Source organism: Lepus europaeus, chromosome 1 (genome assembly GCF_033115175.1).
Source record: "Lepus europaeus isolate LE1 chromosome 1, mLepTim1.pri, whole genome shotgun sequence".
NCBI classification, from domain to species: Eukaryota; Metazoa; Chordata; class Mammalia; order Lagomorpha; family Leporidae; genus Lepus; species Lepus europaeus.
In genome coordinates, this window is record NC_084827.1 from 112,810,477 (window position 1) to 112,837,670 (window position 27,194).

At 41.3% G+C, this 27,194-nt stretch overlaps 1 protein-coding gene across 8 annotated transcripts in view; it reads left to right on the forward strand.

Moving 5' to 3' along the window:
• Positions 1-27,194, forward strand: part of UBR3 (ubiquitin protein ligase E3 component n-recognin 3) — a 225,962-nt gene that overhangs the window by 31,278 nt on the left and 167,490 nt on the right. For 6 of the 8 annotated variants that reach the window (XM_062187744.1, XM_062187758.1, XM_062187763.1 and 3 more), the window contains exons 2-5: positions 5,557-5,696; positions 9,855-10,013; positions 12,329-12,472; positions 13,670-13,719. In XM_062187744.1, coding sequence (XP_062043728.1) covers positions 5,557-5,696; positions 9,855-10,013; positions 12,329-12,472; positions 13,670-13,719 — 493 coding nt within the window. The remainder of the gene's footprint in view (positions 1-5,556; positions 5,697-9,854; positions 10,014-12,328; positions 12,473-13,669; positions 13,720-27,194) is intronic. The other 2 variants (XM_062187750.1, XM_062187789.1) reach the window with 1 other exon arrangement.

Below are 27,194 nucleotides of genomic sequence, written 5' to 3' on the forward strand. Positions count from 1 at the left end.
GATGTCAGCAAAATTTCTGAACTTACTTTTCAACTGTGAATTAGTAAAGTCAATCTTTAAGGACAGACTTCTGTTTTCTGTGATAATCACAATGCATTTTTGTCACACCCATACAAAATAATGCCTAAATATCATCAAATATCCATGAATATTTTCTTATATATCTCAATGCCATTATCACACATAATAAGATTAGCTATAATAGGGGCTAGCTAAACTGCTTGCTGTGATGCTGACATCCCCTGTGGATGCCGATTCAAGTCCTAACTGCTCTACTTCTGATCCAGCTCTTTGCTAATGTGCCTGGGAAGGCAGTGGAAGATGGCCTGAGAGTTGGGTCCTTGCACCCACGTGGGAGATCTGGATAGAGTTCCGGGCTACTTGCTTTACCCTGGCCTAACCGCAGCTGTTGCGGCCATCTGGGGAGTGAACCAGTGCTTAGATCTCTCTCTTTATCGCTCCCTTCCTATCTGTAAATTCTGTCTGTCGAATAAATAAATAAATCTTTAAAAAATTAACTGAAAGATCCTATAATAATATAAAATATCATAATAATCACATAATACCGTAATCAGATTTCCCTGATACCTAGTTAGAATCAGTGCATACATTGCATGTGATTATTGAGTCTTTGAAGCTCTTTTTTAAATAATTTTTTAAAGATTTATTTATTTACTTGAAGGAGTTGCACAGAGATATAAAGAGAAGCAGAGAAAGGGGTGGGGGGAGGATTTCCATCTGCTGGTTCACTCCCCAGTTGGCCACAATGGCCTGAGCTGCGCCGATCTGAAGCCAGGAGCTTCTTCTAGGTCTCCCACATGGGTGCAGGCACTCAAGGACTTGGGCCATCCTCTACTACTTTTCCAGGCCACAGCAGAGAGCTGGATCAGAAGTGGAGCAGCCGGGACTAGAACCGGCGCCCATATGGGATGCTGGCACTGCAGGTTGCAGCTTTACCCGCTATGCGACTGTGCCAGCCCCTGTGAAGCTCTTTTAACCTAGAATATTTCTCCTATCCCGTTTTCCCCTGCCACTTATAGGTTGCAGAAACTGTATCAATTGTCCTGTATAATGTCTTTTTTGTGGTACCTTTATCTCTCATAGCTCTTATAAGTTAATCCTGATTTCATTAAAATTCAACTTATTTGACAAAAGCAGTTCATAAATGGGGCTGTATGCTTCACAAGCTTCAGAGTATTTGCTTTTCTCACTTTTGATAATACTAGGATTGACAAATATATGATAGTCTTGTCCCTAAGTGGAAATTTTCCCTTCAGGCAGATGTTGTGGTGCAACAGTTTAAGCCACTGTTTGTGTGGGTTCAAGTCCTGGATGCTTCACCTCTGATCCAGCTTCCTGCTAATGTGCCTGGGAAAGCAGCAGCAGATAGCCCAAGTACTTGAACCCCTGCACCCACATGGGAGACCCAGATGGAGTTCCTAGATCCCAGCTTCAGCCTGGCCCAGCCTCGACCATTGTGGCTATTCGGGAAGTGAGCTAGTGGATGGAAGATCTCTTTATCTCTATCTCTACCTCTCTCTGTCACTCTGCCTTTCAAATAAATAAAATAAATCTTTAAAAAATTTCCCTGGGGCCAGCGCTGTGGCACAGCAGGTTAATGCCCCTGGCCTGAAGTGCCAGCATCCTGTATGGGCGCTGGTTCTAGTCCTGGCTGCTTCTCTTCTGATCCAGCTCTCTGCTATGGACTGGGATAGCAGTAGAAGATGGCCCAAGTCCTTGGGCCCCTGCACCCACGTGGGAGACCTGGAGGAAGCTCTTGGCTTCGGATCGGCACAGCTCTGGCCGTTGCAGTCATCTGGGGAGTGAACCAACAGATGGAAGACCTCTCTTTCTGTCTCTACCTCTCTCTGTAACTCTGTCTTTCAAATAAATAAAATAAATCTTTTTAAAAAAAGATATATTTAGGGCCGGCGCCGCGGCTCAAAAGGCTAATCCTCTGCCTGCGGCGCTGGCACACCAGGTTCTAGTCCCGGTCAGGGTGCTGGATTCTGTCCTGGTTGCCCCTCTTCCAGTCCAGCTTTCTGCTGTGGCCCGGGAAGGCAGTGGAGGATGGCCCAAGTGCTTGGACCCTGCACCCACATGGGAGACCAGGAGAAGCTCCTGGCTCCTGGCTTTGGATCAGTGTGGTGTGCTGGCCACAGCGCACTGGCCGCAGCGACCATTGAGGGGTGAACCAACGGTAAAGAAAGACCTTTCTCTCTGTCTCTCTCTCTCTCACTGTCCACTCTGCCTGTCAAAAAAAAAAAAAAAAGATATATTCAAAAAAATTTTTCCTTCAAGCTTTCTCTTAATGGCTTCATTTTGTTCAGTTATTCAGCAGATATCACAAAATGATCATTTTTTAGTTATTCATATTTTTAGTTATTCCAGCAGATGGAAGACCTCTCTCATTGCTTTTTTACAGAACTGGAGCATCTTTTCATTGGTTTATTGATTATAAAATACTTTTATATTTGTTAGTTGTTTGTGTCCTTCGTTGACTTTTCTGTTGAACTGTTTTCTTTTTCTGACACATTTTGGATAGTTTATAGTCACAGATGTTAATCTTTTATCTGTTTTATACAAAAGTATATATAAGTAAAATTTTATTTATTTGAGAAACAGGTAGAGAAAGATAACTCTTATCTATTAGTTCACCCCAGATTCCCAAAATGGCTGGGACTGGGGTCAGCTAGACTGAACCTGGGAGCCAGGTACGCAATCTGGGTTTTCCATGTTGGTGGTAGGAACTCAATTACTTGAGTCATCTCTGCTGCCTCCCAGGGTCTGCATTAGCAGGAAGTTGGACTCAGGAGCCAAGAGCCAGATCTGTGTATTGAGCCCAGGTACTCCAATGTGGGATGTAGTTTTTTGTCTTAATACCTAGGCTAAATGCCTCCTCCTGAATATTGTAAATATTTTTTTCAGTTTGCTATTGTCTTCTGCATAGAAGCTTTTGATATATGTTGGTTTTTTTTTTTTTTTTTTGCTTTTGTTTGCAGGTCTTCATTAGAGTTTATATACTGAGATGATGTAGGAGAATAGTTAATTATCTTCCAGATTCCTGTTCCCACATTTGATTTTTTAATGTATATTAGTTATATTTTGTGTGTGGTACAAGGTAGCAGTCAAATTTACTTCCTTCACTTAAATAATGAGTTTTGGCCTAAAGCAATTTATTAAAAGTCTTCTTCCTACCACATTGGATTGAGAGTCCATATTCATCATATATTAGATTCATAGATTGGCATACTCTTTTTTCTGGACTTAGTTGTGGTCCATGATGTTAATAAAGGCTTAAATTTTTTTTTTAAATTTATTTTATTTGAAAGGCAGAGTGGGAGAGAGAAAGTCAGGTAGATAGAGATCTTTCATCCCAATTCACTCCCAGACTGGCCTCAATAGCCAGGACCGGACCACCTGAAGTCAGGTTCCTGGAACTTACTCTGGGTTTCAGATGGTGATGGGAGGAATCCAAATACTATGCCATCATCTGCTGTCTCCCAGGTACACTATCAGGAAGCTGGGTCAGAAGTGGAGCAGCTAATACTCAGTTGGCACTCTTATAGGGAATGTATACATTCCAGTGACATTTTTTTTTTTAAAGATTTATTTATTGAAAGTCAGAGTTACACAGAGAGAGAAGAGGCAGAGAGAGAGAGAGGGAGCGAGCGAGCGAGCGAGCGAGAGAGGTCTTTCGATGGTTCATTCCCCAATTGGCTGCAGTGGCTGGAGCTGTGCCAATCTGAAGCCAGGAGCCAGGAGCTTCTTCTGGGTCTCCACGCAGGTGCAAGGGCTCAAGGACTTCGGCCATCTTCTACTGCTTTCTCAGGCCATAGCAGAGAGCTGGATTGGAAGAGGAGCAGCCGGGACTTGAACTGGCGCCCATATGGGATGCTAGTGCTTCAGGCCAGGGTGTTAACCTGCTGCGCCACAGCGCTGGCCCCTCCAGTGACATCTTAATCATTGTGCTAGACACCTGCCCCTACTGCAGAATTTTAATTAAAATAGTTTTGTATTCTGTTTTAAAGTTCAGTTTATTATTGTTAATCATTTTAGAAGTTTTCCTAATATTTTTTGCACATATATGCACTTCCATTTAAACTTCAGAATTAATTTGTGATTAATTCTACTGAGATTTAATGTCAGTGCCATTAATCTAATGGCTTTAAATTTGGGGGTACTTCCTTTTAAAAAAATAAAATTGGTTTTACTGCTAGAGATATATAGTTTTTTTCTATCTAGATTTTTCATGTTTTATACCTAAAATAATTTCTGTATCCTTCCTATCAAGTTTGTTTGTAGGCATTTTTTGTAGTTAATGAGGTAACTTGATGTTTGGCCACAAAATAACTTATTTGTGGCTATTTAGGTTGTGAATATAGAATAGTATACTTCATTTTTGTCATACCAATCATATTTTTAAAGATTTATTTATTTGAAATGCAGAGTTACAGAAAGGCAAAATCAGAGATAAAGAGAGAGAGAGAGAAAGAAAAAGAAAGAGAGAGAGAAGTTTTCCATCTGCTGGTTTACTCCCCAAATGGCTACAACTGCTGGAGCTGGGCCAATCCAAAACGAGCAGCCAGGAGCTTCTTCCAGGTCTCCCATGCAGTCAAAGGGCCATCTTATACTGCTTTCCTCCAGGCCATAGCAGAGAGCTAGATCGGAAGTGGAGCAACCGGGGCTCAAACCAGCATCCATATGGGATTCCAGCACTGCAGTTGGTGGCTTTACCCACCAGTCATATTTTGAAATTATTGTAATTATTATAAGGGAGATTAGAAAGGATATATAGAAGTAAGTATATGAACTTTTAGAGTAGGCTCCAAGTATTTATCTCATTTGTCCATTTATATAAGTTCTTTGGAAGTTATCAAATTTTTTTTTTTTTTTGACAGGCAGAGTGGATAGTGAGAGAGAGAGAGACAGAGAGAAAGGTCTTCCTTTTTGCCGCTGGTTCACCCTCCAGTGGCCGCTGCGGCTGGCGCATTGCGCTGATCCGAAGGCAGGAGCCAGGTGCTTCTCCTGGTCTCCCATGCAGGTGCAGGGCTCAAGCACTTGGGCCATCCTCCACTGCCTTCCTGGGCCATAGCAGAGAGCTGGCCTGGAAGAGGGGCAACTGGGATAGAATCCGGCACCCCAACCGGGACTAGAACCCTGTGTGCCGGCGCCGCAGGGCGGAGGATTAGCCTGTTAAGCCACGGCGCTAGCCGGAAGTTATCAATTTGTACTTAATGGTTTATAAAAAGTGGAACTCATGGAAAGTAATTGAAAGTAGTAGGTTGCAGTTGCAGTTAAAATATATAAATTCTATGACAAGATTTTCCTTTTTGTATTCTAAGTGGATTTTCTTTAGGGAAAATCTGAGTGCCATTTCTGACATAAAGACTGTTTCAAACTATATATTTTAACTTGGTGCCTTGATTATAAAAGACAATTATATTGGCTTTGATATTGGGCTGCTTTCTGTTATGAATATTGTAAATAGAAATAATACTTGTATTCTTGGCTGTTTAGATATCACAGTTAATTTTTTTCTTTTTCATATTACAGGTTTTGCAAAAGGCATCAAATTAAATCAAGTTCAAATATTCCCTGTGTCCCCAAAGATTTACTGATGATGTCTGAATTTGTACTTCCAAGGTTTATTTTTTGTCTCATTCAGTACTTAAGAGAAGGCTATAATGAACCAGGTATGTTTTAATCCATTCTTTGTTAGTTCCCAATTCACAAAGTTTCAGCATTAATAATGATTTTTTTGAGATATTGTATTTTTGATTACCATTTAAAAAGAGATTACTGTGAAATATAGAGACTGAAAAAACACTTGAAAATAGATGCCCCATAGTAGGTATGGTTTGACACTTTCTGCTTTTAAGATCATGGATGTTTTTGATCAAACTTAATTGATGCTTTGCAGATGAGGAAGTAATCATTTTATGGGGGTTAAAGTGACTTTATTTATAATCATATTATGATACAGCAGAGTTAAGAAGCCATGAAATGTTTGAATTTAACTTAGGGTTTTAGAATACAAACTATTTTGACCAGCCTTCGTGCCTGACTTCCTACCTTCTTCCCTCTGTCTATTCTGTTCCCTCCTTCCCATCCCTCCTTCCTTTTTCTTTCTTATTTTATTAGAAGTCTGTCTATTTTTATTTTTTCCATATACACAAGTATTATATAATGGTTTATGATAGGATCAGATTACTCTCTTCCATATTATTGGGTAGTTTGTATGGGTATAGGCATCATGTTAATATTAAAAAGAGAAAAGCATTCAACTCATGATACTCTTACCTTTTGAGATTTAGTCACAATCTTGACTACTACATTTATTGAATTAGATATCCATTAAAGTTCTCAATCTTACAGTGTGAATTATAGATATCAGGTGGCGTGAAACACATTATTAACTCTTTATGATGTTTTCTGTTTCTAATGATAACTATATTTTTGTTTTGTAGGAGAATTACATTTTGTATTACTTTTAGTGGTTTTTAAGTTATTTAATACTGTGGATAACCTTATATTTAATTTGAAACTATGGCATACATTTTTATCTTCTGTCTTTATCCTTAAACTGTGAAAGTGTTACATAGCAGTTTTATAAATTCTAAAATGTATCTTATTATCTTTATGTGAGCAAACACTTAATTCATACATTCATACATTTTAAGCAAAAACAATACAATGTTTTATTAAGTACCTCTGCTTATTTCAGAATGTATATATAAAAATACAAAAAATGTTACTTTTTAAAAAGATTTATTTATTTATTGGAAAGGCAGAGTTACAGAGAGGCAGAAGCAGAAAGAGAGAGGGAGGGAGAGAGGGAGGGAGGTCTTCCATCCGCTGGTTCACTCCCCAGATGGCTGGAGCAGGGCTGATCCAAAGCCAGAAGCCTGAAGCTGCATCTAGATCTTCCATGTGGGTGCAGGGGCCTAAGGTCTTGGACCATCTTCCAGTGCTTTCCCAGGCCATAGCAGAGAGCTAGATTGGAAGTGTGCCAAGCATTAATTTCTGTCCGTACAAAAAACAAACAAAGCTGCATTTCTTTGTATTGATACAATTGTTTTATTTTTATTTAAAATATTTTTTAAGGATTTATTTACTTATTCAAAAGGCAGAATTAGAGAGAGATCTTCCATCCACTGGTTCACTCTCCAAATGGCTACAATGGCTGGGGCTAGGCCAGACTGAAACCAGGAGGCAGGAACTCCATCTGGGTCTCCCATATGGATGGCAGGAATCCCAGTACTCTAGTCATTTTTTGCTTTCCCAGGCTCATTGGCAGGGAGCTGGATTGGAAGTAGATCAGCTAGGTCTTGAAATAGTGCTAATATGGGTTGCTGGCAGCTTAACCCACTGTGCCACAATGCCACTCCCAGTATCACTGTCTTAAAATTCAAGAAAGGACTTAGGCCGGCGCTGTGGTTCAATAGGCTAATCCTTCTGCAGCGCCAGCACACCGGGTTCTAGTCCTGGTCGGGGCGCCGGATTCTGTCCCTGTTGCTCCTCTTCCAGTCCAGCTCTCTGCTCTGGCCCGGGAAGGCAGTGGAGGATGGCCCAAGTGCTTGGGCCCTGCACCCTATGGGAGACCAGGAGAAGCTCCTGGCTTCGAATCAGCATGGTACACCGGTCGCACTGCCGCAGCGGCCATTGGAGGGTGAACCAACGGAAAAGGAAGACCTTTCTCTCTCTCTCTCACTGTCCACTCTGCCTGTTAAAAAAAAAAAAAAAAAGAAAAAAGGAAGAAAGAAAGGACTTGCTCTTTTCTAATTCAAGTGAATGGAAGAAACTTGGAAGAAGAAAACTGTGGCTTCACAGTTGCATTGAGTTCTGTTTCTCATTTCACCCCACAGTGCTTAGATCTATGTGAGAGCTTGTGTGAGAGCCCCTGAAAACCAAGAGCAATCATTAATGAAGTGTCTGCTGGGTTAGTTTGTCAGTCACTAGGGATAACATGAACATGAATAATGCACAGCATGAGCTTTATACAGAAGTGGGGTTTTAGCTGCTTAAAAGATGTTGAATGAATCGATGCCTCTTTTCTTGGGCACACACAGGTCCTCCCTTAGCTCCTTATATTTATTCTTTTTTTGTTTTTTTTCAAGATTGATTGATTTATTTGAAAGGCAGAGTTCAGAGAGGCAGAGGCAGAAATAAAGAGAGAGAGGTCTTCCCTCCACTGGTTCACTCCCCAGATGGCTGCAACAGCCGGAGCTGTGCCGATCCAAAGCCAGGAGCCAGGAGCTTCTTCTGGGTCTCCCACGTGGGTGCAGGGGCCCAAGGACTTGGGCCGTCCTCCACTGCTTTCCCAGGCCATAGCAGAGAGCTGGATTGGAAATGGAGCAACTGGGTCTTGACTCGGTGCCCATATGGGATGCCAGCACTGCAGGCAGCGCTTTACCCGCTACACCACAGCGGGTTCTTCTTTAACCAGTTACTGCTATGTTCTAAATCACTTTATTCACATATGTCTTTTAGACCCACGTTTTTCTAAACTATCTTTTTATTTTCATCTTTAATATTTAATATTAAATATTCTTTCTCATTTTTATCTCTTCCTTCAGTTCTATTTGATATATTTTTTCTGGTGGTTTTCTTTTTTTTAGGTTATTAAATTTACTTGTATCTATTAAAACAGTTATCTTTCATTTTAATTGCTTTGACTTTCAGCTAACATGAGTCTATAATTTGGAATATGATAGGGGTTAGGTTATTTGCTGTTATGTTTAAATTTAGAGCTCACATAATATTGTCCTAAAATTCTTACACTATCTCAGTATATTTGAATTATATCTTGTTTTATTCCAGGGTAGGATCTTAACTTTTTCTTAAATACTATCTTATTTTGAAATGATCTTGTAATTACATTTATAATTCTGGGAGCAGAGGACTCTCCGACCGAATGCTTCTTACACAAATTAAATGCTTAATTATATATTTTTTTAAAAAAAGATTTATTTATTTATTTGAAAGCCAGAGTTACACACAGAAAGAAGGAGAGGCAGAAGGAGAGAAAGGTCTTCCATCGCTGGTTCACTCCCCAGTTCGCTGCTATGGCCAGAGAGCTGCGCCAATCTGAAGCCAGGAGCCAGGAGCTTCTTCCAGCTCTCCCACATGGGTACTGGGGCCCAAGCACTTGGGCCATCTTCTACTGCTTTTCCAGGCCGTAGCAGAGAGCTGGATTGGAAGTGGAGCAGCTGGGACTTTAACCAGCGCCCTTATGGGATGCCAGCACTGCATGCAGCTGCTTTACCTGCTACACCACATCGTCAGCTCTGCTTATTTATCTTATGAAATAATTTCTTTTTCCCATTTTATTTCAAAGGACTGATTTCCTTAGCAAATGTACCTTAAGCTGGGGAGACACCAGTTTTACAGAGTTCTTTTGGTTAGAAATAGAGATTTTTTTGTTATAAAATACTAACATCTGAGTCACTGATTTTATTTTTTAAAATATTTATTTATTTATCTGAAAGTTAAAGAGAGCGGGAGAGACAGAGAGAAATCTTCTATCTGCTCGTTCACTCCCCAAATGGCCATAATGGACAGGATGGAGCCAAGTCAAAGCCAGGAGCTTCATCTGGGTCTTCCATGTTGGGGGCAGGGTCCCAAGCACTTGGACCATCTTCCTCTGTTTTTCCTAAGCCACCAGCTGGAATTTAGATCCAAGTGGAGCAGCATCCATATGGTTTGATGGCGGTACCTGAGTCACTAATTATAAAAGAATGAAATATTGTTATTCTTAGCCAAATATTTTAGGGACAGTTAACGTTAATTATTTGAGACATGTACACATGCACAAATATACATTCACGTGTATTTTTTTATTGTTGTTTTAGCAGCTGATGTACCATCAGAAAAAGACCTTAACAAAGTCCTTCAGCTTTTGGAACCTCAGATTTCCTTTTTAGAAGACCTAACTAAAATGGGAGGAGCAATGCGGTCTGTTCTTACTCAGGTTTTGACAAACCAACAAAACTACAAAGATTTGACGTCTGGTGAGTAAAATGTTAGGATCGAAGAAATTTATGACTTACATTAGTATAATCATAAGAAATTGCATATATTAGAACTTCAAAGTAAAATGAATGTTTGTCATAGAGTACTAAAACTGCAAGTTAATAAAGGAACCTCTTATTTTATGGATGAGGAAAGTGAGCCCTAGGAAAACAAAATGATACGCTTAAGATCTCACAACTAATTTACACTGGAGTTGGAAACCAGAATGTAGATTTCCTATGTTTTGATATGCCATATTCATAATTACATTCTACTTCCTTTTCTTCAAACAATGACAAACCACTTTTATGTGTGCATTATTGATATTGTGGACTTTTTGGTTGTATGACCTGGAAATTTATAATAATATGGAGTTTAAAATGAAAAAGCATGGGATTGTTGAGTATTTGTGTACTTGGCATGTTATAAAGATAGTTTTTGCACCTTTAATTTGTTCAAATTTATAATACAATAAATATATTAATTATTTTATAATCTCACAGTAAATATTTTAAATAGTGTTCTTATTGGCTCATGAGCAACATGTTTTGAAAATTGAAGTTCATTATGTTTCTTTAGAGTGTTGAAATTTTTATGTGCATTGTTTATTATATGTCATTTAGAGATAGTCTTTTTGTTAAAAAAAAAAAGATTTATGTATTTATTTATTTGAAAGGCAGAGTGACAGGGAGAGACAGAGAATCTTCCATCTTTTGGTTTACTCCCTAAATACATGAAACATCTGAAGCTGGGCCAGACTGAAGCCACGAGCTTGTAACTCCATGCAGTCTCCTATGTGGGTGACAGGGGCCCCCCTACTTGGGCCATCATCTGCTATCTCCCAAATGCATTATCAGGCAGCGGATCAGAAGTGCAGAGTAACCAGGGCTGGAACTGGCGTTCCGCTATAGGATGCAGATGGCCTAAGCTGCGGCTTAACCTGCTGCACCACAACACTTCCCATTAGAGATAGTCTTGTCTGACATATTTGTTTCCTCAACACATACATGTTAAGCATCCCTCTGTGTGCTTGACTCTGGTCTAGAAACTGTAGTGTAGTGTGGGGAAGGTGTGAGTAAATCATGTAATTCTAGCACTGCTCTTAGAACGTTTATGGTCTAGTGAGTGAGATGACATCAATAAAATTTTCAAACCATAAATTGTGTAATTGTAAGCTGTGGTAAATGCCATGAAAGAGTAGGGAAAGTGGTTTTAAAAGAGAGACTAGATTTCACTGGTAGATAGAGCTTCACTGAGGGAAGTGAAGCAGTCTTTAAAGTAAAACCTAATGGGTGAGAGGAAGTCATTTAGCTAAAGGATGAGAGAAGTTATATAGTATTGTGGTGAGGTTAGAGTCCAGGTAGAAAAAGGCAATCTTAAGCTTTTGGATGTTGGACTGTCCCTTAGGTCATAAACAACATAGAAAAAGACGAGGCAGCTCTTTTCAAGCCCTGGACAACAAACATTTCAGGACAATAAACCTTAGATAAAGAAACATCATGTGCTGAGCCCCATGATTACTCTGGGGACGGCTTCCTGACCACAGTGCAGGAAGCTGGCATTGAAGCAGAGCCTCGCGGTCCCTCTGAATTAAGCATGCAGAGATCACAATTTAGGGCACTGAATCTGTTGGAAACTATGGAACTTTGGGGGCTGAACACTGAGACATGTTGGGGGACTGACCTGGAGATCTCCACAGTACTTGAATGAGGGCTGGGTTCACATGCACAGGATTAGAGTACCTAAGGCTTACTTATTACTTAGTAAGAAGTGGAAGCAGCCGGGACTCAGACTGGTGCATATATGGTGGCACTGCAGGCGGCAGCTCTACCTGATACACCACAGTGCCAGCCCCTCCTCCTTTCTTAAGTATTCTGCTTTGAATCAGTCTGAATGTTTGGCATTATGAGTACAGATTGTCAAATCAAATGGTAGTCAGCTGTATAATTGTTGTTTACCACATATCTTTCTGCCTTTCTTTACCATTTATTTTCTAATTCCTTAAAGGTTAAGATCATGCCTTCTTAATCTTTGCATCCCTGTGTGCTTTGCATATGGTTGCTCACATAAATTGAGTGCTTGACTTAGTAGGTTTCACTGTTGCTACAAACATGCTGTACAGTCCGAGATTGTTAATGCCAAACTTATGCACAAAATTGTCATCCAAGTGAGTTGATCATTCTAGGATTGAATGAACAAACTTCCACTCCATTAGGAAAATTTTGTATTATATGCTTATTAGTTAATGAGATGTTTGCATTTAAGTTTTGAAAGGGATATATTCTTCTGATTTTAAATTTCTCTTAAATATTAGGTCTTGGAGAAAATGCCTGTGCAAAGAAAAGTCATGAAAAGTACCTTATAGCTTTGAAGAGCTCTGGACTTACATATCCTGAGGATAAGCTTGTGTATGGTATGCAGGAGCCATCTGCTGGTACTAGCACTCTGGCAGTTCAAGGTTTGTCTATGTATTTTTCTTTCCAGTATTGAAAAAAAACACCCCCTTAAACTTTACTTATTTTTGAGGAAATTTATTTTGAGCTAAAAAAAGTCATTCTTCACAAGAAAAGCACTAAAACTGGTAAAATTTAGAGGCAAAAATGAATAGATTGGCCTAAGAAGAGAATACATTTCCCTTAAATAGAATTTGGTTACTTTATTAAAGCTCTGGTTCTAATTCATGAGAAATATGGTAGTTGCTATTGAAGAGTAGCCTAAAATTTGACCAGCTCATAATTTTAGTAAACAAAGTTTAAAACTGAAGAGAAAATACATTTTCTGAAGTAGAATTTGCAATTGTTTCTTTTTGTTTTTTAAAGTAATTTTCATCTACTTGAAAGGCAGAGAGAGAAAACTTTTGTCTGCTGGTTCAATCCCCAAATGCCCACAGCAGCCAGAAGCCTGGAGGCCTATCTGGGTGTCCCATGTGAATGGCAGGGGCCCAAATACTTGCTGCCTCCCAAGATACATTATCAGGGCTCTTCAGGGGAAGTGGAGTGCAGGGACTTGAACTGGCACTCTGATATGGAATGCCAGCTTTCTAAGCAACTTACCTGCTGTGCCACAGCACTTGCTCTGCAATTTTTGTAATTTTTTAAAAAGATTTATTTATTTACTTGAAAGTTAGAGTTACATGGAGAGAGAAGAAGAGGCAGAGAGAGAGAGAGAGAGTCTTTTTTCTGCTGGTTCACTCCCCAATTGGCCGCAATGGCTGGAGCTGTGCCGATCTGAAGCCAGGAGCTTCTTCCAGGTCTCCTACACAGGTGCAGGGGCCCAAGGACTTGGGCCATCTTCTACTACTTTCCCAGGCCATAGCAGAGAGCTGGATTGGAAGAGGAGCAGCCAGGACTTGACCCAGTGCCCATATGGAATGCCGACACTTCAGGCAGCGGCTTTATCTGCTACTCCGCAGTGCCGGCCCCACATTTTTATAATTATTAAATCTGGATTTTCTCTGGAGATTCCCTATTGAAATACAGCTATTAGGTAAAAGTTTAGTCAAAATAAATATTGAATTTTGCCAAGATAACTATTACAATGAAGTGTCCTAACATAATAAAACTTAGCTTTTTTATATTTGTGTGTGTCAAAGTAATTTTAAAGTGAAGCAATATGTAATAACTATAAAGAACAACTTTCTTCCTTCCTTCCAAAGGTTTTGCAGGTGCAGCAGGACCATTGGGACAAGTAGATTCTTCAGATGAGGTAAGACTTATTTATTAATTTGAATGTCAGAGGGAAAGAGAGGGAAAGACAGGAAAAGAGATCTTTAATCCATTGGTTTACTCCCCGGATACCTGCAACAGCTGGGGCAGGGCGAGTCTGAGGTCACAAGCTTGGAACTCCATTCCAGGTTTCTCATGTGGGTGGTAGGGTCCAAGTACTTGAGCCATCATTTGCTGGTTTTGCAGGCATATTAGCAGGCAGCTGGATTGGAAGTGGAGCAGCTGGGACTGAAACTAGTGCTCCCATATGGGATACAGGTATTTCTTGTGTTTTTTCAAATCAATAGATTTTTTTTTTAAGATGTATTTATTGGGGCCGGCGCCGTGGCTCAACAGGCTAATCCTCCGCCTTGCGGCGCCGGCACACCGGGTTCTAGTCCCGGTCGGGGCACCGATCCTGTCCCGGTTGCCCCTCTTCCAGGCCAGCTCTCTGCTGTGGCCAGGGAGTGCAGTGGAGGATGGCCCAAGTGTTTGGGCTCTGCACCCCATGGGAGACCAGGATAAGCACCTGGCTCCTGCCATCGGAACAGCGCGGTGCGCCGGCCGCAGCGCGCTACCGCGGCGGCCATTGGAGGGTGAACCAACGGCAAGGGAAGACCTTTCTCTCTGTCTCTCTCTCTCTCACTGTCCACTCTGCCTGTCAAAAAAAAAAAAAAAAAAAAAATTAAAATTAAAAAAAAAAAAAAAAGATGTATTTATTGGCTGGCGCCGTGGCTTAACAGGCTAATCCTCCACCTTGTGACACCGGCACACCGGGTTCTAGTCCCGGTGGGGCGCCGGATTCTATCCTGGTTGCCCCTCTTCCAGGCCAGCTCTCTGCTATGGCCCGGGAAGGCAGTGGAGGATGGCCCAAGTCCTTGGGCCCTGCACGCGCATGGGAGACCAGGAGAAGCACCTGGCTCCTGGCTTCGGATCAGCGAGATGCGCCAGCCGCAGCGGCCATTGGAGGGTGAACCAACGGCAAAAGGAAGACCTTTCTCTCTGTCTCTCTCTCTCTCACTATCCACTCTGCCTGTCCAAAAAAAAAGATGTATTTATTTATTTGAAAGGCAGGGTTACAGAGTTGGGGAGGGGGAGAGATCTTCCATCTGCTGGTTCATTCCCCAAATGGCTGCAATGGCTAAGTCTGGCCCAAGCTGATGCCAGGAGCCAGGAGCTTCATCCAGGTCTCTCTGGGGGCAGTGGACCAAGGACTTTGGTCATCTTCTGCTGCTTTCCCAGGCACATTAGTCTGGAGCTACATTAGAAGTAGAGCAGCCAGAACTCAAACTGGCATCCATATGGGATGCTGGCATTGCAGTTGGAGGCTTAACATGTTAGAACACTATGCCTATCCCCATCACTAGATCTTTTTATTGCATTATTTGAAATGCCACAAAGTAGACATAATTTGGGTTCTTGTTTCTGTAGCCGTACAACTTTTGGATATTACTGATCAGCCTGCTGAACTGTTCCTTTTTTTTTTTTTTTTTTTTTTTTTAATAACTGTAACAGCCAGGGCTGAGCCAGTCCAATGCCAGGAGCTGGGAGCTTCTTTTGGGTCTCCCATATGGGTGGCTCAGCACCTGGGCCATCTTTTGCTGCTTTTGCAGGCCATTAGTGGGAGCTGGATGAGAAGTGGAGCAGACAGGATCTGAATTGGCACCACATGGGATGCTGGCATTGCAGGTGGCAGTTTAATCTATTGTGCTACTATGCTGGCCCTGGTTTTTACTTCTTGTTTATAATTCATTTCTCTTTTCTTAGTTTAATAGGAAGACAGAGTTAGAGATTTCTCCTAGGAAGATAGGCCCATATCTACTTAAATAGGTGTCATATGTACCATGAAATTGCTTGAAGGAATTTTGCTAAGTATAGAATAATTTATTAAGAGAATATAAAATGTATCTGTTTTTCTAATCTCATAATGAAGTTACACCTTATATGTCATGGATTTAAAAAAAAAAAAGGTGTGCTAGGAAATAGAACATCAGTTTGAAATTTTAATTTTCATAGCATTTATTTATAGTAAATGTTTAATTTTAATTTTTTAGTTTTTAACAGGCTCATAGATACTTTTCTGAGAATATAATGATAGTCCCTTTCTCCCACCCTCCCTCCTCTTCTCTCCCTTCCTTTTTCCTTCCCTTTGCTTTTGAGGTAACATATCTTTAATTTGCATTGTAGTCAAGGGTTTAATACTCCAGTAGAGTTCAGCAAGTCGAAAACATAAAGACACTAGTTTAACAGAAATGTAGGCACGGGCTATAAACAGTGATCAACCAAAAAATGACCATTTCACCCATATATAGTAAATTTCAAAGTAATCACAGATCACTAAAACTATAGCAGTATGACAGTCTTAACCATTAGTTTGACAAAGGTATCTTTATTTAATAAACATTTTAAATGTTTATAGAGAAAAGTTGATGTGTTACTTATATTTATAATGTTGGTGATTGTGAAAATTTAAATTTCATATTTCTAATTTAATATGTGTAATGATTAAAATTTTAAAAAGTGCTGGCCGGCGCCGTGGCTTAACAGGCTAATCCTCCGCCTTGCGGCGCTGGCACACCAGCTTCTAGTCCTGGTTGGGGTGCCGGATTCTATCCCGGTTGCCCCTCTTCCAGGCCAGCTCTCTGCTATGGCCTGGGAAGGCAGTGGAGGATGGCCCAAGTCCTTGGGCCCTGCACCCGCGTGGGAGACCAGGAGAAGCACCTGGCTCCTGGCTTCGGATCAGCATGATGCGCCGGCCGCAGCGGCCATTGCAGGGTGAACCAACGGCAAAAAGGAAGACCTTTCTCTCTGTCTCTCTCTTTCACTATCCACTCTGCCTGTCCAAAAAAAAAAATTTTTTTTAAGTGAAAATGAGTTTAAACATTTTCTTCCTTTAAAAACTTGTTTTTGCTTTATATTGTAGTATGAACTGTAAGGCAAATATACTCCTTTTCAAAGGATGATTTCTGTTCTGGAAGTCTTGTAACTGATTTAGTGCTTCAAAATTTAAATTTTATAGCAACCTTTTTTCTCACTTATGAAAGGCTCTTATAATATGCAGCATCTTGTGGAATCTCATTTTGGACAATTTTAGAGTTCACATCAGATTGTAGAGACAGTTCAGTATGTGCCTAGGAGTTTAACTCTAGAATTAGACTTCTTGGCTTTAGATTCTGGTCCCTATACCAACTAGTAGGATGATCTTGGGCAAGTATTCCTTCCTTTCTTCCTTCCTTCCTTCCTTCCTTTCTTTTTTTTTTTTTTGTTTAAAGATTTATTTATTTGAAAGTTAGAGTTCGAGATAGGAGAGGCAGAGAAAGAGAGAGCTGATTTACTCCCCAATTGGCTGCAATGGCCGGAGCTGTGCCAATCCAGAGCCAGGAGTCAGGAGCTTCTTCTGGGTCTCCCATGTGGGTGCAGAGGCCCAAGGACTTGGGTCATCTTCTACTACTTTCTCAGGCCATAGCAGAGAGCTGGATTGGAAATGGAGCAGCTGGGATGCTGGCACTTCAGGTCAGGACGTTAATTCACTGAGTCACTCTACTGGCCCCTTGGACAACTATCTTAACTTCTCCCTGTCTAAATGTCCCCAAGTTTAAAAGGGAGATAATACTATTACTTACTTCAAGAGGAATATTATGAGGATTGAATAAGTTAATTTATGTATACACTTAGAGCATTGGTGCCTGTACATATTGTAAACACTATGTATATGTTGGCTAAAGAAATAAATCAGGGGCTGACATTATGGCGCAGTAGGTAAAGCCGCTGACTGTAATGCCTACATCCCGTATAGGTGCCGATTCATGTTCTGGCTGCTCCACTTCTGATCCACCTCCCTGCTAATGGCCTGGGAAAAGCAGTGGAAGTTAACCCAAGTGTTTGGTCTTCTGGTCACTCTCCAAATGGCCACAATGGCCAGAGCTTGACGAATCTGAAGCCGGGAGACATGAGCTTCTTCCAGCTCTCCCACGTGGGTACAGAGGCCCAAGCATCTGGGCCTTTCCTCCCTACCCTCCCAGGTCATCAGCAGAGAGCTGGATCGGAAGTGGAGCAGCTGAGCTTTGAACCGGCCCCCATATAGGATGCCAGCACCACAGGTGGAGGCTCAACCTACTATGGTGCAGTACTAGTCCCAGATAAACCACTTTTTGATGGTGATAACTTTAAAATGCTTTATTTCAGCCCCTGTTCTCATAATACAATATTCTTGTGTTCACAGCCAAGAAGACTTGCTTTTAGTGCATGTAATGTGTATTTAACTTAGATATTTAAAAGTAGTATAGACTCTTTGACCTGTAAATCATAATTTGTAATTAAAATTTTAGTATAAAACATTTTTAAAGCACTTTTTATAGTTTATATATTCATCACATTTGAAGTCCTAAAAATCTGGTTAGAGTTGTTTAGCTGGAACTAGATTGAAGGTATATCTACTTCAGTTTTTGTTTAAGAGAACAATATAGCCAGCGCCGCGGCTCACTGGGCTAACCCTCCGCCTTGCGGCGCCAGCACACCGGGTTCTAGTCCCGGTCAGGGCGCCGGATTCTGTCCCGGTTGCCCCTCTTCCAGGCCAGCTCTCTGCTGTGGCCAGGGAGTGCAGTGGAGGATGGCCCAGGTCCTTGGTCCCTGCACCCGCATGGGAGACCAGGAGAAGCACCTGGCTCCTGGCTTCAGATCAGTGCGGTGCGCCGGCCGCAGTGCGCCAGCCGCGGCGGCCATTGGAGGGTGAACCAATGGCAAAAAGGAAGACCTTTCTCTCTGTCTCTCTCTCTCACTGTCCACTCTGCCTGTCAAGAATAAATAAAAAATAAAAAAAGAGAACAATAAACATGGCTTTGTTTCTTTTATTATGCAGTTCTTCACTCTTGTTCCCCGGTGTCATAACATGTATCTTGGAAAGAACTTGAGCTTTAGAGTTAGGCAATTCTAAATTTAAATTTTGACTTAAATATTCATATGCTTTTAGCTAGATTTAATTCCAGAATATAAATTTCTTCATGAAAAAACAGTGATAATTTTAATGTTATAATTAAATTGGATAACATATAAAGTCTCTATGATGGACAGGGTACAAATTTGACATTTATTTATTTATTTATTTATTTTTGACAGGCAGAGTGGACAGTGAGAGAGAGAGAGAGAGACAGAGAGAAAGGTCTTCCTTTGCCGTTGGTTCACCCTCCAATGGCTGCCACGGCCAGCGCATCATGCTGATCCGATGGCAGGAGCCAGGTGCTTCTCCTGGTCTCCCATGGGGTGCAGGGCCCAAGGACCTGGGCCATCCTCCACTGCACTCCCAGGCCACAGCAGAGAGCTGGCCTGGAAGAGGGGCAACCGGGATAGAATCCGGCGCCCGGACCGCGACTAGAACCTGGTGTGCTGGCGCCGCAAGGCGGAGGATTAGCTTGACTCTTGATAACTTTTTTATCTTAGTACTTTATGTGTAAAAGGGATTCATGCTTTCTTGAAGTTTGAAGCTACATGAGTTTCTTCTGCCGATTCCAGAGGGAATAGTTTATTAATACATTGTTTAAGGGCAATGAAGCTTATCTTCAAAAAATTTAATTTTAAAATTATATAAGTAATGCATAAAATGCATTGCAGTTATTTTGTCAGACAATTTAAAAAAAAAAAGTCTCCTCTCTAACTTCCCTAACACCATAACACTCCCTCTTGGTAGTTAATAGTTTGAATATCTTTGACAGGTTTGTTTCTCTTTAGTTAAATCATTGTGTGTTTGTAGAAATGTATAATGAGAATGTGCATGCTTACACATGTATGGAAGAGTAAATAAAACGTGTCAAATTCACTCTTTTGTTACCTGCCTTTGTTTATTCTGTAACACATTTTGCAAATCTATCTTTGTACTGAGGTCCTTTTTTTTTTTTTTTTTTTTTAAATTTCAGTCTTCTGGGTTGTATTCTAGAGAATTAACTAATTCACTTAGGCTACTAAATTTCATCTAGATAGTATTGCAGTTGAAATTGGACACTAGGTCTCTTGTGCTGGTCTGGCATTCCATCTGTAAAGTGTATAAGCCCTTCTTTTGGTTACTGTTGCTGTAAAGCAGATTTGTCCACAACTGTGTGGCTTAAACGTACCATTTTGTTTATAATTTTATGACTCAGGAATTTGGAAAGGGCTGCTGGGTAGTTATTGCTTGGGTTATTTCATGCAATTGTGGTCAGTTGTTGACTGTAGCTGCAGTCATTTGAAGGCTCAACTAAGATAGAGGTCTAGAATGGCTTCCTCAGAGTGGGTTATAGTTGAATCCGCCTCTGTAGTTGAACAGGGTGCTGATATGTGGCTTCTCCAGCATGATGTTCTCAACTTGTATATCATATATAGCGGCTGGCTTCTTCTAGAGTGAGCAGCCCCAGGAGCACAATCTGTAGAGCCCCTCCCTTCTCCTTCCCTCTGTCCTTTTTTTTCCTTCCTTCCTTAAGATTTATTTACTTATTTGAAGGCGGGGGGGGGGGGGGGAGAGAATATGAATGAGAGAGAGAATCTTCTTTCTACTGGTTCACTCCCCAAATTGCTACATGTTTGGGGCTTGACTAGGCTGAAGCCAGGAGCTATCTGTCCTCTCAAGTGGGTAGCACAGGGTCCAAGTATTTGGGCCAACTTCCACTGCTTTCCCAGGAGCATCAGCAGGGAGCTGGATTGGAAGTAGAGTGGCCAAACTAATACATTGTGCCACAACATTAACCCCTGTGAGATATTTTATAGAAGATTTTTACCTTTGTAAAACAAGAGAACATACTGAAGTTTTATTAGCATTCATTATAGCTTAAGGAACAAAATATACTTTTGAATTTAATAATAAAGCTATAAAATTAATATGATTCTACTAGTTTCTTCTTGTGGTGATATGTCCTCTTTTATTCTATTTGTTTTTTATTTCTTAGTGGGAACCATTATTTTACCAGTACCGATGGCCTACATGCAAAACAGTGATGTTGGGGGCTAGGAATCAGAAGCAAGTTCATTGAGTTTTAATACAGTCTATTTAGAGAAAAGTAAAAGAATTTCCACCTACTCCTTTAAATAATGGCATTGTTATTTTTATTACTTCTTTATTCTTTCTTTTTAAATTTATTTATTTGAAAGGCAAAATTACAGAGACGGAGAGACAGAGAGAGAATCTTCCATCAGCTGGTTAACTCTCCAAATGGCTGCAACTGCCAGAACTTGGCCAATCCAAAGCCAGGAAGCCTGGACCTTCTTGGACTATCTTCCACTGTCCTCTTAGGCTCAATGGCAGGGAGCTGGATCTTAAGTGGAGCAGCTGGGACTTGAACAAGCACCCATATACTGGCGCTGCAGGCAGTGGCTTAATCTGTTATGCCATAGTGCCAGTCCTAGCTTTATGATTTTTAAGTAGGGTTCTTCCTTTAAAAAATATTCACATGGGGCCGGTGCTGTGGCACTGTGGTACAGTGGGTTAAAGCCCTGGCTTGCAGGGTTGGCATCCCATATGGCTGCTGGTTCGAGTCCTAGCTTCTCCACTTACGATCTGCCTCTCTGCTCTGGCCTGGGGAAGCAGTAGAAGATGGCCCAAGTCCTTGAGCCCTTGCACCCATGTGGGAGACCCAGAAGAAGCTCCTGGCCCCTGGCTTCCAATCAGCTCAGCTCTGGTCATTTGGGGAGTGAACTAGCTGATGGAAAACCTCTCTTTCTCTGGCTCCACCTCTCTCTGTAACTCTTTCAAATAAAATAAAATAAATCTTAAAAAAAAATTTACTGGGGCTGGCGCTGTGGCATAGTGGGTAAGGCCACTGCCTGCAGTGCTGGCATCCCATATGGGTGCCAGTTTGAGTCCTGGCTGCTCCACTTCCTATCCAGTTCTCTGCTGTGGCCTGGGAGGGCAGTAGATGATTGCCCAAGCCTTTGGGCCCCTGCACCCACGTGGGAGACCCGGAAGAAGCTCCTGGCTCCTGGCTTTGGATTGGCGCAGCTCTGGCTGTTGTGACCAATTGGGGAGTGAACAAGTGGGTGGAAGACCTCTTTCTTTCTCTGCCTCTCCTTCTCTTTCTGTGTAACTCTGACTTTCAAGTAAAATAAATAAATCTTTAAAGAAAATTTTACTTAGTTGAGAAACAGAGAGGTCTGTTCTACTGATTTACTCCCCAGATGCTTGGCAATGGCCTGGGCCTGGAACTGGGAGCCTGGAACTCAGTCCAGATCTCTCATGTGAGTGGCAGGAACCTGAGTACTTGAGTCATTACCTGCTGCCTTCTAGGGTCTACATCAGCAGGAAATCAGAGTTGGGAACAGATCCAGGACATTTTGATAAAGGATACTGGCATTCCAGTTGGCGTCTTAATTGCCAGCCAAATACCCACTTTGTCTTCCTTCCTCTGTTTCTCTCCCATCTCCCTTCCTTCCTCCCCTTCCTTTCTAGAGAGATAGAGACAAAAGAGAGACAGATTATGTGTGTGTGTGTGTGTGTAGACATCCACTGGTTCACTCCTCAAATGCTTGTAATGGCTGGGGATATACTAGACTGAAATCAGTAGTTGAAAACTCAATCCAGATCTTCCATGTGGTTGGCAGGGACCCAGTTACTTGAGCCAACACTGCTGCTTTCCTGCATTTGCAGGAATCTGGAGTCAGAGAGCCAGAGTCAGCTATTGTCAAATACTCAGCCAGAATGGGATTCTTTTTTTTTTTTTTAAGATTTATTTATTTGGGCTAGCGCAGCAGCTCACTAGGTTAATCCTCCGTCTGCGGCACCGGCACCCTGGGTTCTAGTCTTGATCGGGGCGCTGGATTCTGTTCTGGTTGCTCCTCTTCCAGTCCAGCTCTCTGCTGTGGCCCGGGAGTGCAGTGGAGGATGGCCCAAGTCCTTGGGCCCTGTACCCGCATGGGAGACCAAGAGAAGCACCTGGCTCCTGGCTTCGGATTGGCGCAACACGCCGGCTGTAGCAGCCATTTTGGGGGTAAACCAACAGAAGGAAGACCTTTCTCTCTGACTCTCTCTCTTACTGTCTAACTCTGCCTGTCAAAAAAAAAAAAAATTATATGGACAGAGAGAGGGCTGGTCTAGACTAAAGCCAGAAGCCAGTATCTTCTCTCGTGCCTCCAATATGGGTTGCAGGGACTCAAGCTCATGGGCCATCTTCTGCCCATTAGCAGTGAGCTGGATCAGAAGTGGAACAGCTGGATCTTGAACGGACTCCATACAGAATGCCAGTGTCTCAGGCTGTGACTTTACCTGCCAAACACAATGTTGACTTCAGTGTAGGAATCTTACCTGGCATCTTGATTGCTAGGCCAAATGCCTGCCCCTAATATTATTTTTTTAAACTTTTATTTAATAAATATAAATTTCCAAGGTACAGCTTTTGGATTACAGTGGCTTCCCCCCCCCCCCCATAACTTCCCTCCCACCCGCAACCTTCCCATCTCCACTCCCTTTCCCATTCCATTCATGTCAATATTCATTTTCAATTATCTTTATATGCAGAAGTTCAGTTTAGTATATATTAAGTAAGGATTTCAACAGTTTGCACCCGCACAGAAATACAAAGTGTAAAGTACTGTTTGAGTACTAGTTATAGCATTAATTCACATTGTACAACACATTAAGGACAGAGATCCTACATGGGGAGTAAGTGCACAGTGACTCCTGTTGTTGACTTAACAATTGACACTCTTGTTTATGGTGTCAGTAATCACCCTAGGCTCTTGTCATGAGCTGCCAAGGCTATGGAAGCCTCTTGAGTTCGTCAACTTCGATCTTACTTAGACAAGGTCATAGTCAAAGTGGAAGTTCTCTCCTCCCTTCAGAGAAAGGTACCTCCTTCTTTGATGGCCCGTTTTTCCCACTGGGATCTCACTTGCAGAGATCTTTCATTTAGGGTGGTTTGGTTTTTTTTTTTGCCAGAGTGTCTTGGCTTTCCATGCCTAAAATACTCTCATGGGATCTTCAGCCAGATCTGAATTAGGGCTGATTCTGAGGCCAGAGTGCTGTTTAGGACATCTGCCATTCTATGAGTCTGCTGTGTATCTTGCTTCCCATGTTGGATCATTCTCTCCTTTTTAATTCTATCAGTTAGTATTAGCAGACACTAGTCTTGTTTGTGTGATCCCTTTGACTCTTAGTCCTATCATTATGATCAATTGTGAACTGAAACTGATCACTTGGACTAGTGAGATGGCATTGGTACATGCCACCTTGATGGGATTGAATTGGAATCCCCTGGCACATTTCTAACTCTACCGTTTGGGGCAAGTCCAATTGAGCATGTCCCAAACTGTACAACTCCTCCCTCTCTTATTCCTACTCTATGCCCCTAATACTATTATTTTAGATAGATATTGTACTTTAATTCTTTTAAAATTTTTTTCACGTTATTAAAATGATTAAAATGCTTAAGATATTTAAGAATTAATTTAATAGAGAATGGAATAGATTAAGGAGAAAGGAAATGAATGGATAAAATAAAGTGGAAAGAATATTGTTGGGGCTAAGCACTGTGGCGCAGTGAATTAATGCCCTGGGCTGACATGCCGGCATCCCATATGGGCACTGGTTCTAGTCTCAGCTGCTCCTCTTCTGATCCAGCTCTCTGCTATGGCCTGGGGAAGCAGTAGAAGATGGCCCAAGTCCTTGGGCCCCTGAACCCACGTGGGAGACCCCGGAAGAAGCTTTTGGCTCCTCGCTTTGGATTGGCGCAGATCCGGCCATTGCGGCCATTTGGGGAGTGAACCTGCAGGTGGAAGATCTCTCTCTTTGACTTTATCTCTCTCTGTAACTCTATCTTTCAAATAAATAAAATAAATCTTAAAAAATAAAAAGAATATTGTAGAGGAATAGAACACAGATACTGATGTCTTGAACAACTAATCATTTTATGCCATTAATTTTATATGTGGGAGTGGGATTCAGCTTAGTGAAGATGCTGGAGTCTCACTTTGGAGTGCCTAGAGGTTTGATTTCTGGCACTGGCTCCTGACTCCAGCTTCCTACCAGTACAGACCCTGGAAAGCAGTGGTGATGGCTCAAGTTCATCCTACCCATGTGTGAGACCTGGTTGCGTTCCTGTTTCCAGCCTAGCCCAGCCTTGGCTGTTTGGGTCGTGAACCAGTAGATGACAACTGTGTGTCTCAAAAAAAATTTTTTTTTGCATTACAGCTTTTAAAGCTTTATTGCACATTTTTTTTTTGCAAGTATTGTTACAAATTTGCTTTACAGAGAGGGAGAGGCAGAGAGAGAAGTCTTCTGTCCACTGGTTTATTCCCCAAATGGCCACAACAGCCAGGACTGGCCCAGGCTGAAGCCAGGACCCAGGAACTTCCTCCAGGTCTCCCACATGGGTGTAGGGGCCCAAGCACTTGGGCCATCTTCTGCTGCTTTCCTAGGCTTATTAGCAGGGAGCTGGGTCTAAAGTGAAGCAGCTGAAACTTGAACCTGTGCCCATGAGATGATGGTGCTGCAGATAGCAGCTTTTAACTTCGCCATGCCACAGTGCCGGGCCCCTTAGTGAAGGGGGCTGGCGCTGTGGCATAGTAGGCTAAAGGCGCTGCCATCTCATATGGGTGCCAGTTTGAGTCCTTGCTGTTCCTCTTCCAGCTCTCTGCGGATGCCCTGGGAAAGCAGCAGAAGGTGGCCCAAGTGCTTGGGACCTTGCACCCATGTGGGAGACCCAGAGGAAGCTCCTGGCTCCTGGCTTCTGATTGGCCCAACTCTGGCTGTTGTGACCATTTGAGGAGTGAACCAGTGGATGGAAGACCTTTCTCTCTGTCTCTTCCTTTCTCTCTGTAACTCTATCTCTGAAATAAATAAATAAAAAATCCTAAAGAGAAAAAAAGAAATATAGTGAAGAGCTAGCCATGACTTAAGAATTGGAATTCTATATTCTTACCCTCCAAAGTCTAAGAGATTATTAAGCAAATCATTTTCATGATTTCATTCTTAATATTTAAAAAATTATATAGAAAACAAGATAGGATGAGAGGAAAGCTATAACTTCTTAATTAGTACCATGGGGAGAGAGAACTGTAGTAATTAGCAAAATATTTTGTTCTAATTTTTAATTGGAAAAGAGTCTAGATGTAATCTAAACCAACCATTTCATTTTAGAAATGAGGAAACAGATTTAAAACTACAATAGCAAGATTTCTTTTGTTTGCACAGTTTTATATGAGTGAGCATATGTATTATGTTCTGCTTAATTTTATTCATACAAATTGTGTCAGATATTTGTCCCTGCTATCCCTGGAGTATCCGGACATTATGTACTCAGCAATGCTATTTATACACATGACATTCTTCCTACAACTACTTACTCTTTTTTTGTGTGTGTAGCTCATATGAAATGAGAGTAGAGAGTAGTGTTTGTGTTGTCTAGAACCAGGAAGAAAATAAGAACACATCTTAATGAAATATTTTTAAATTTAAATTTATTGTTATTATTTAATTTACAAACATCCGATAATTATCTCCAGGATTCTATGTAAGTAAGTCTAATTAGAGAATTCCTCAGAGAATAGGATTGTTCAAATAATAACCTTTTCAAGTACAAATTACTCTGAGAGGCCATTGCCAAGAAATGTTTATCTGTGTACCAGATAAATGACCAGATCATTAATCTTTGTGACTTTAAGGCACAAAACATTGAAGTCACTTAAAGTACTTTCTCCTGTGAAGTTGTGGCAATATGAATGTTCATTGTAGGAAAATAGAAAAACAGAAAAAGTATAAAAAGAGAATGCTTAGTTTCAGACCATTACTTTCTTATCCAGAGATAACTTATTAATTTTTCTTTGTTTTCATTTCTTTTTTCTCTTAAGTAATTGATAGTATCAGCAAAGTAAAATAAACTACTGACTAGATATGCTTTGAATATTTTTGTTTTTGTGACAATTCAAACTACACAAACGAATTTGTCAAAACTTGTAATAGTTAAAAAAGGTTTATTGAAAATCCCTTTATAATCTTTTTTATTTTAGCTTTTGAGTTAACTTTTTAAACTTACATTACAGTAAATAGGCTTAATATTTCAGTGAATAAGTTTAACAAGTAAAAAAGCAAAAGACTCTAGTTTAGTGGGAATATGGACAATAGCTATAAACAATAATTGAATGGAAAAATGACCACTTCATCCATACATAGTAAAATTTAAAATAATTACAGATCATTAAAACTAGTAGTATCACATCCTTTTTTTTTTTTTTAAGATTTATTTATTTATTTATGTTAAAGTCAGAGTTACACAGAGAGAGGAGAGGCAGAGAGAGAGAGGTCTTCCATCCGATGGTTCACTCCCCAATTGGCCGCAACAGTTGGAGCTGTGCCGATCCGAAGCCAGGAGCCAGGACCTTCTTCCAGGTCTCCTACATGGGTGCGGGGGCTCAAGAACTTGGGCCATCTTCTACTGCTTTCCCAGGCCATAGCAGAGAGCTGGATTGGAAGTGGAACAGCTGGATCTCAAACTGGCGTCCATATGGGATGCTGGCGCTTCAGGC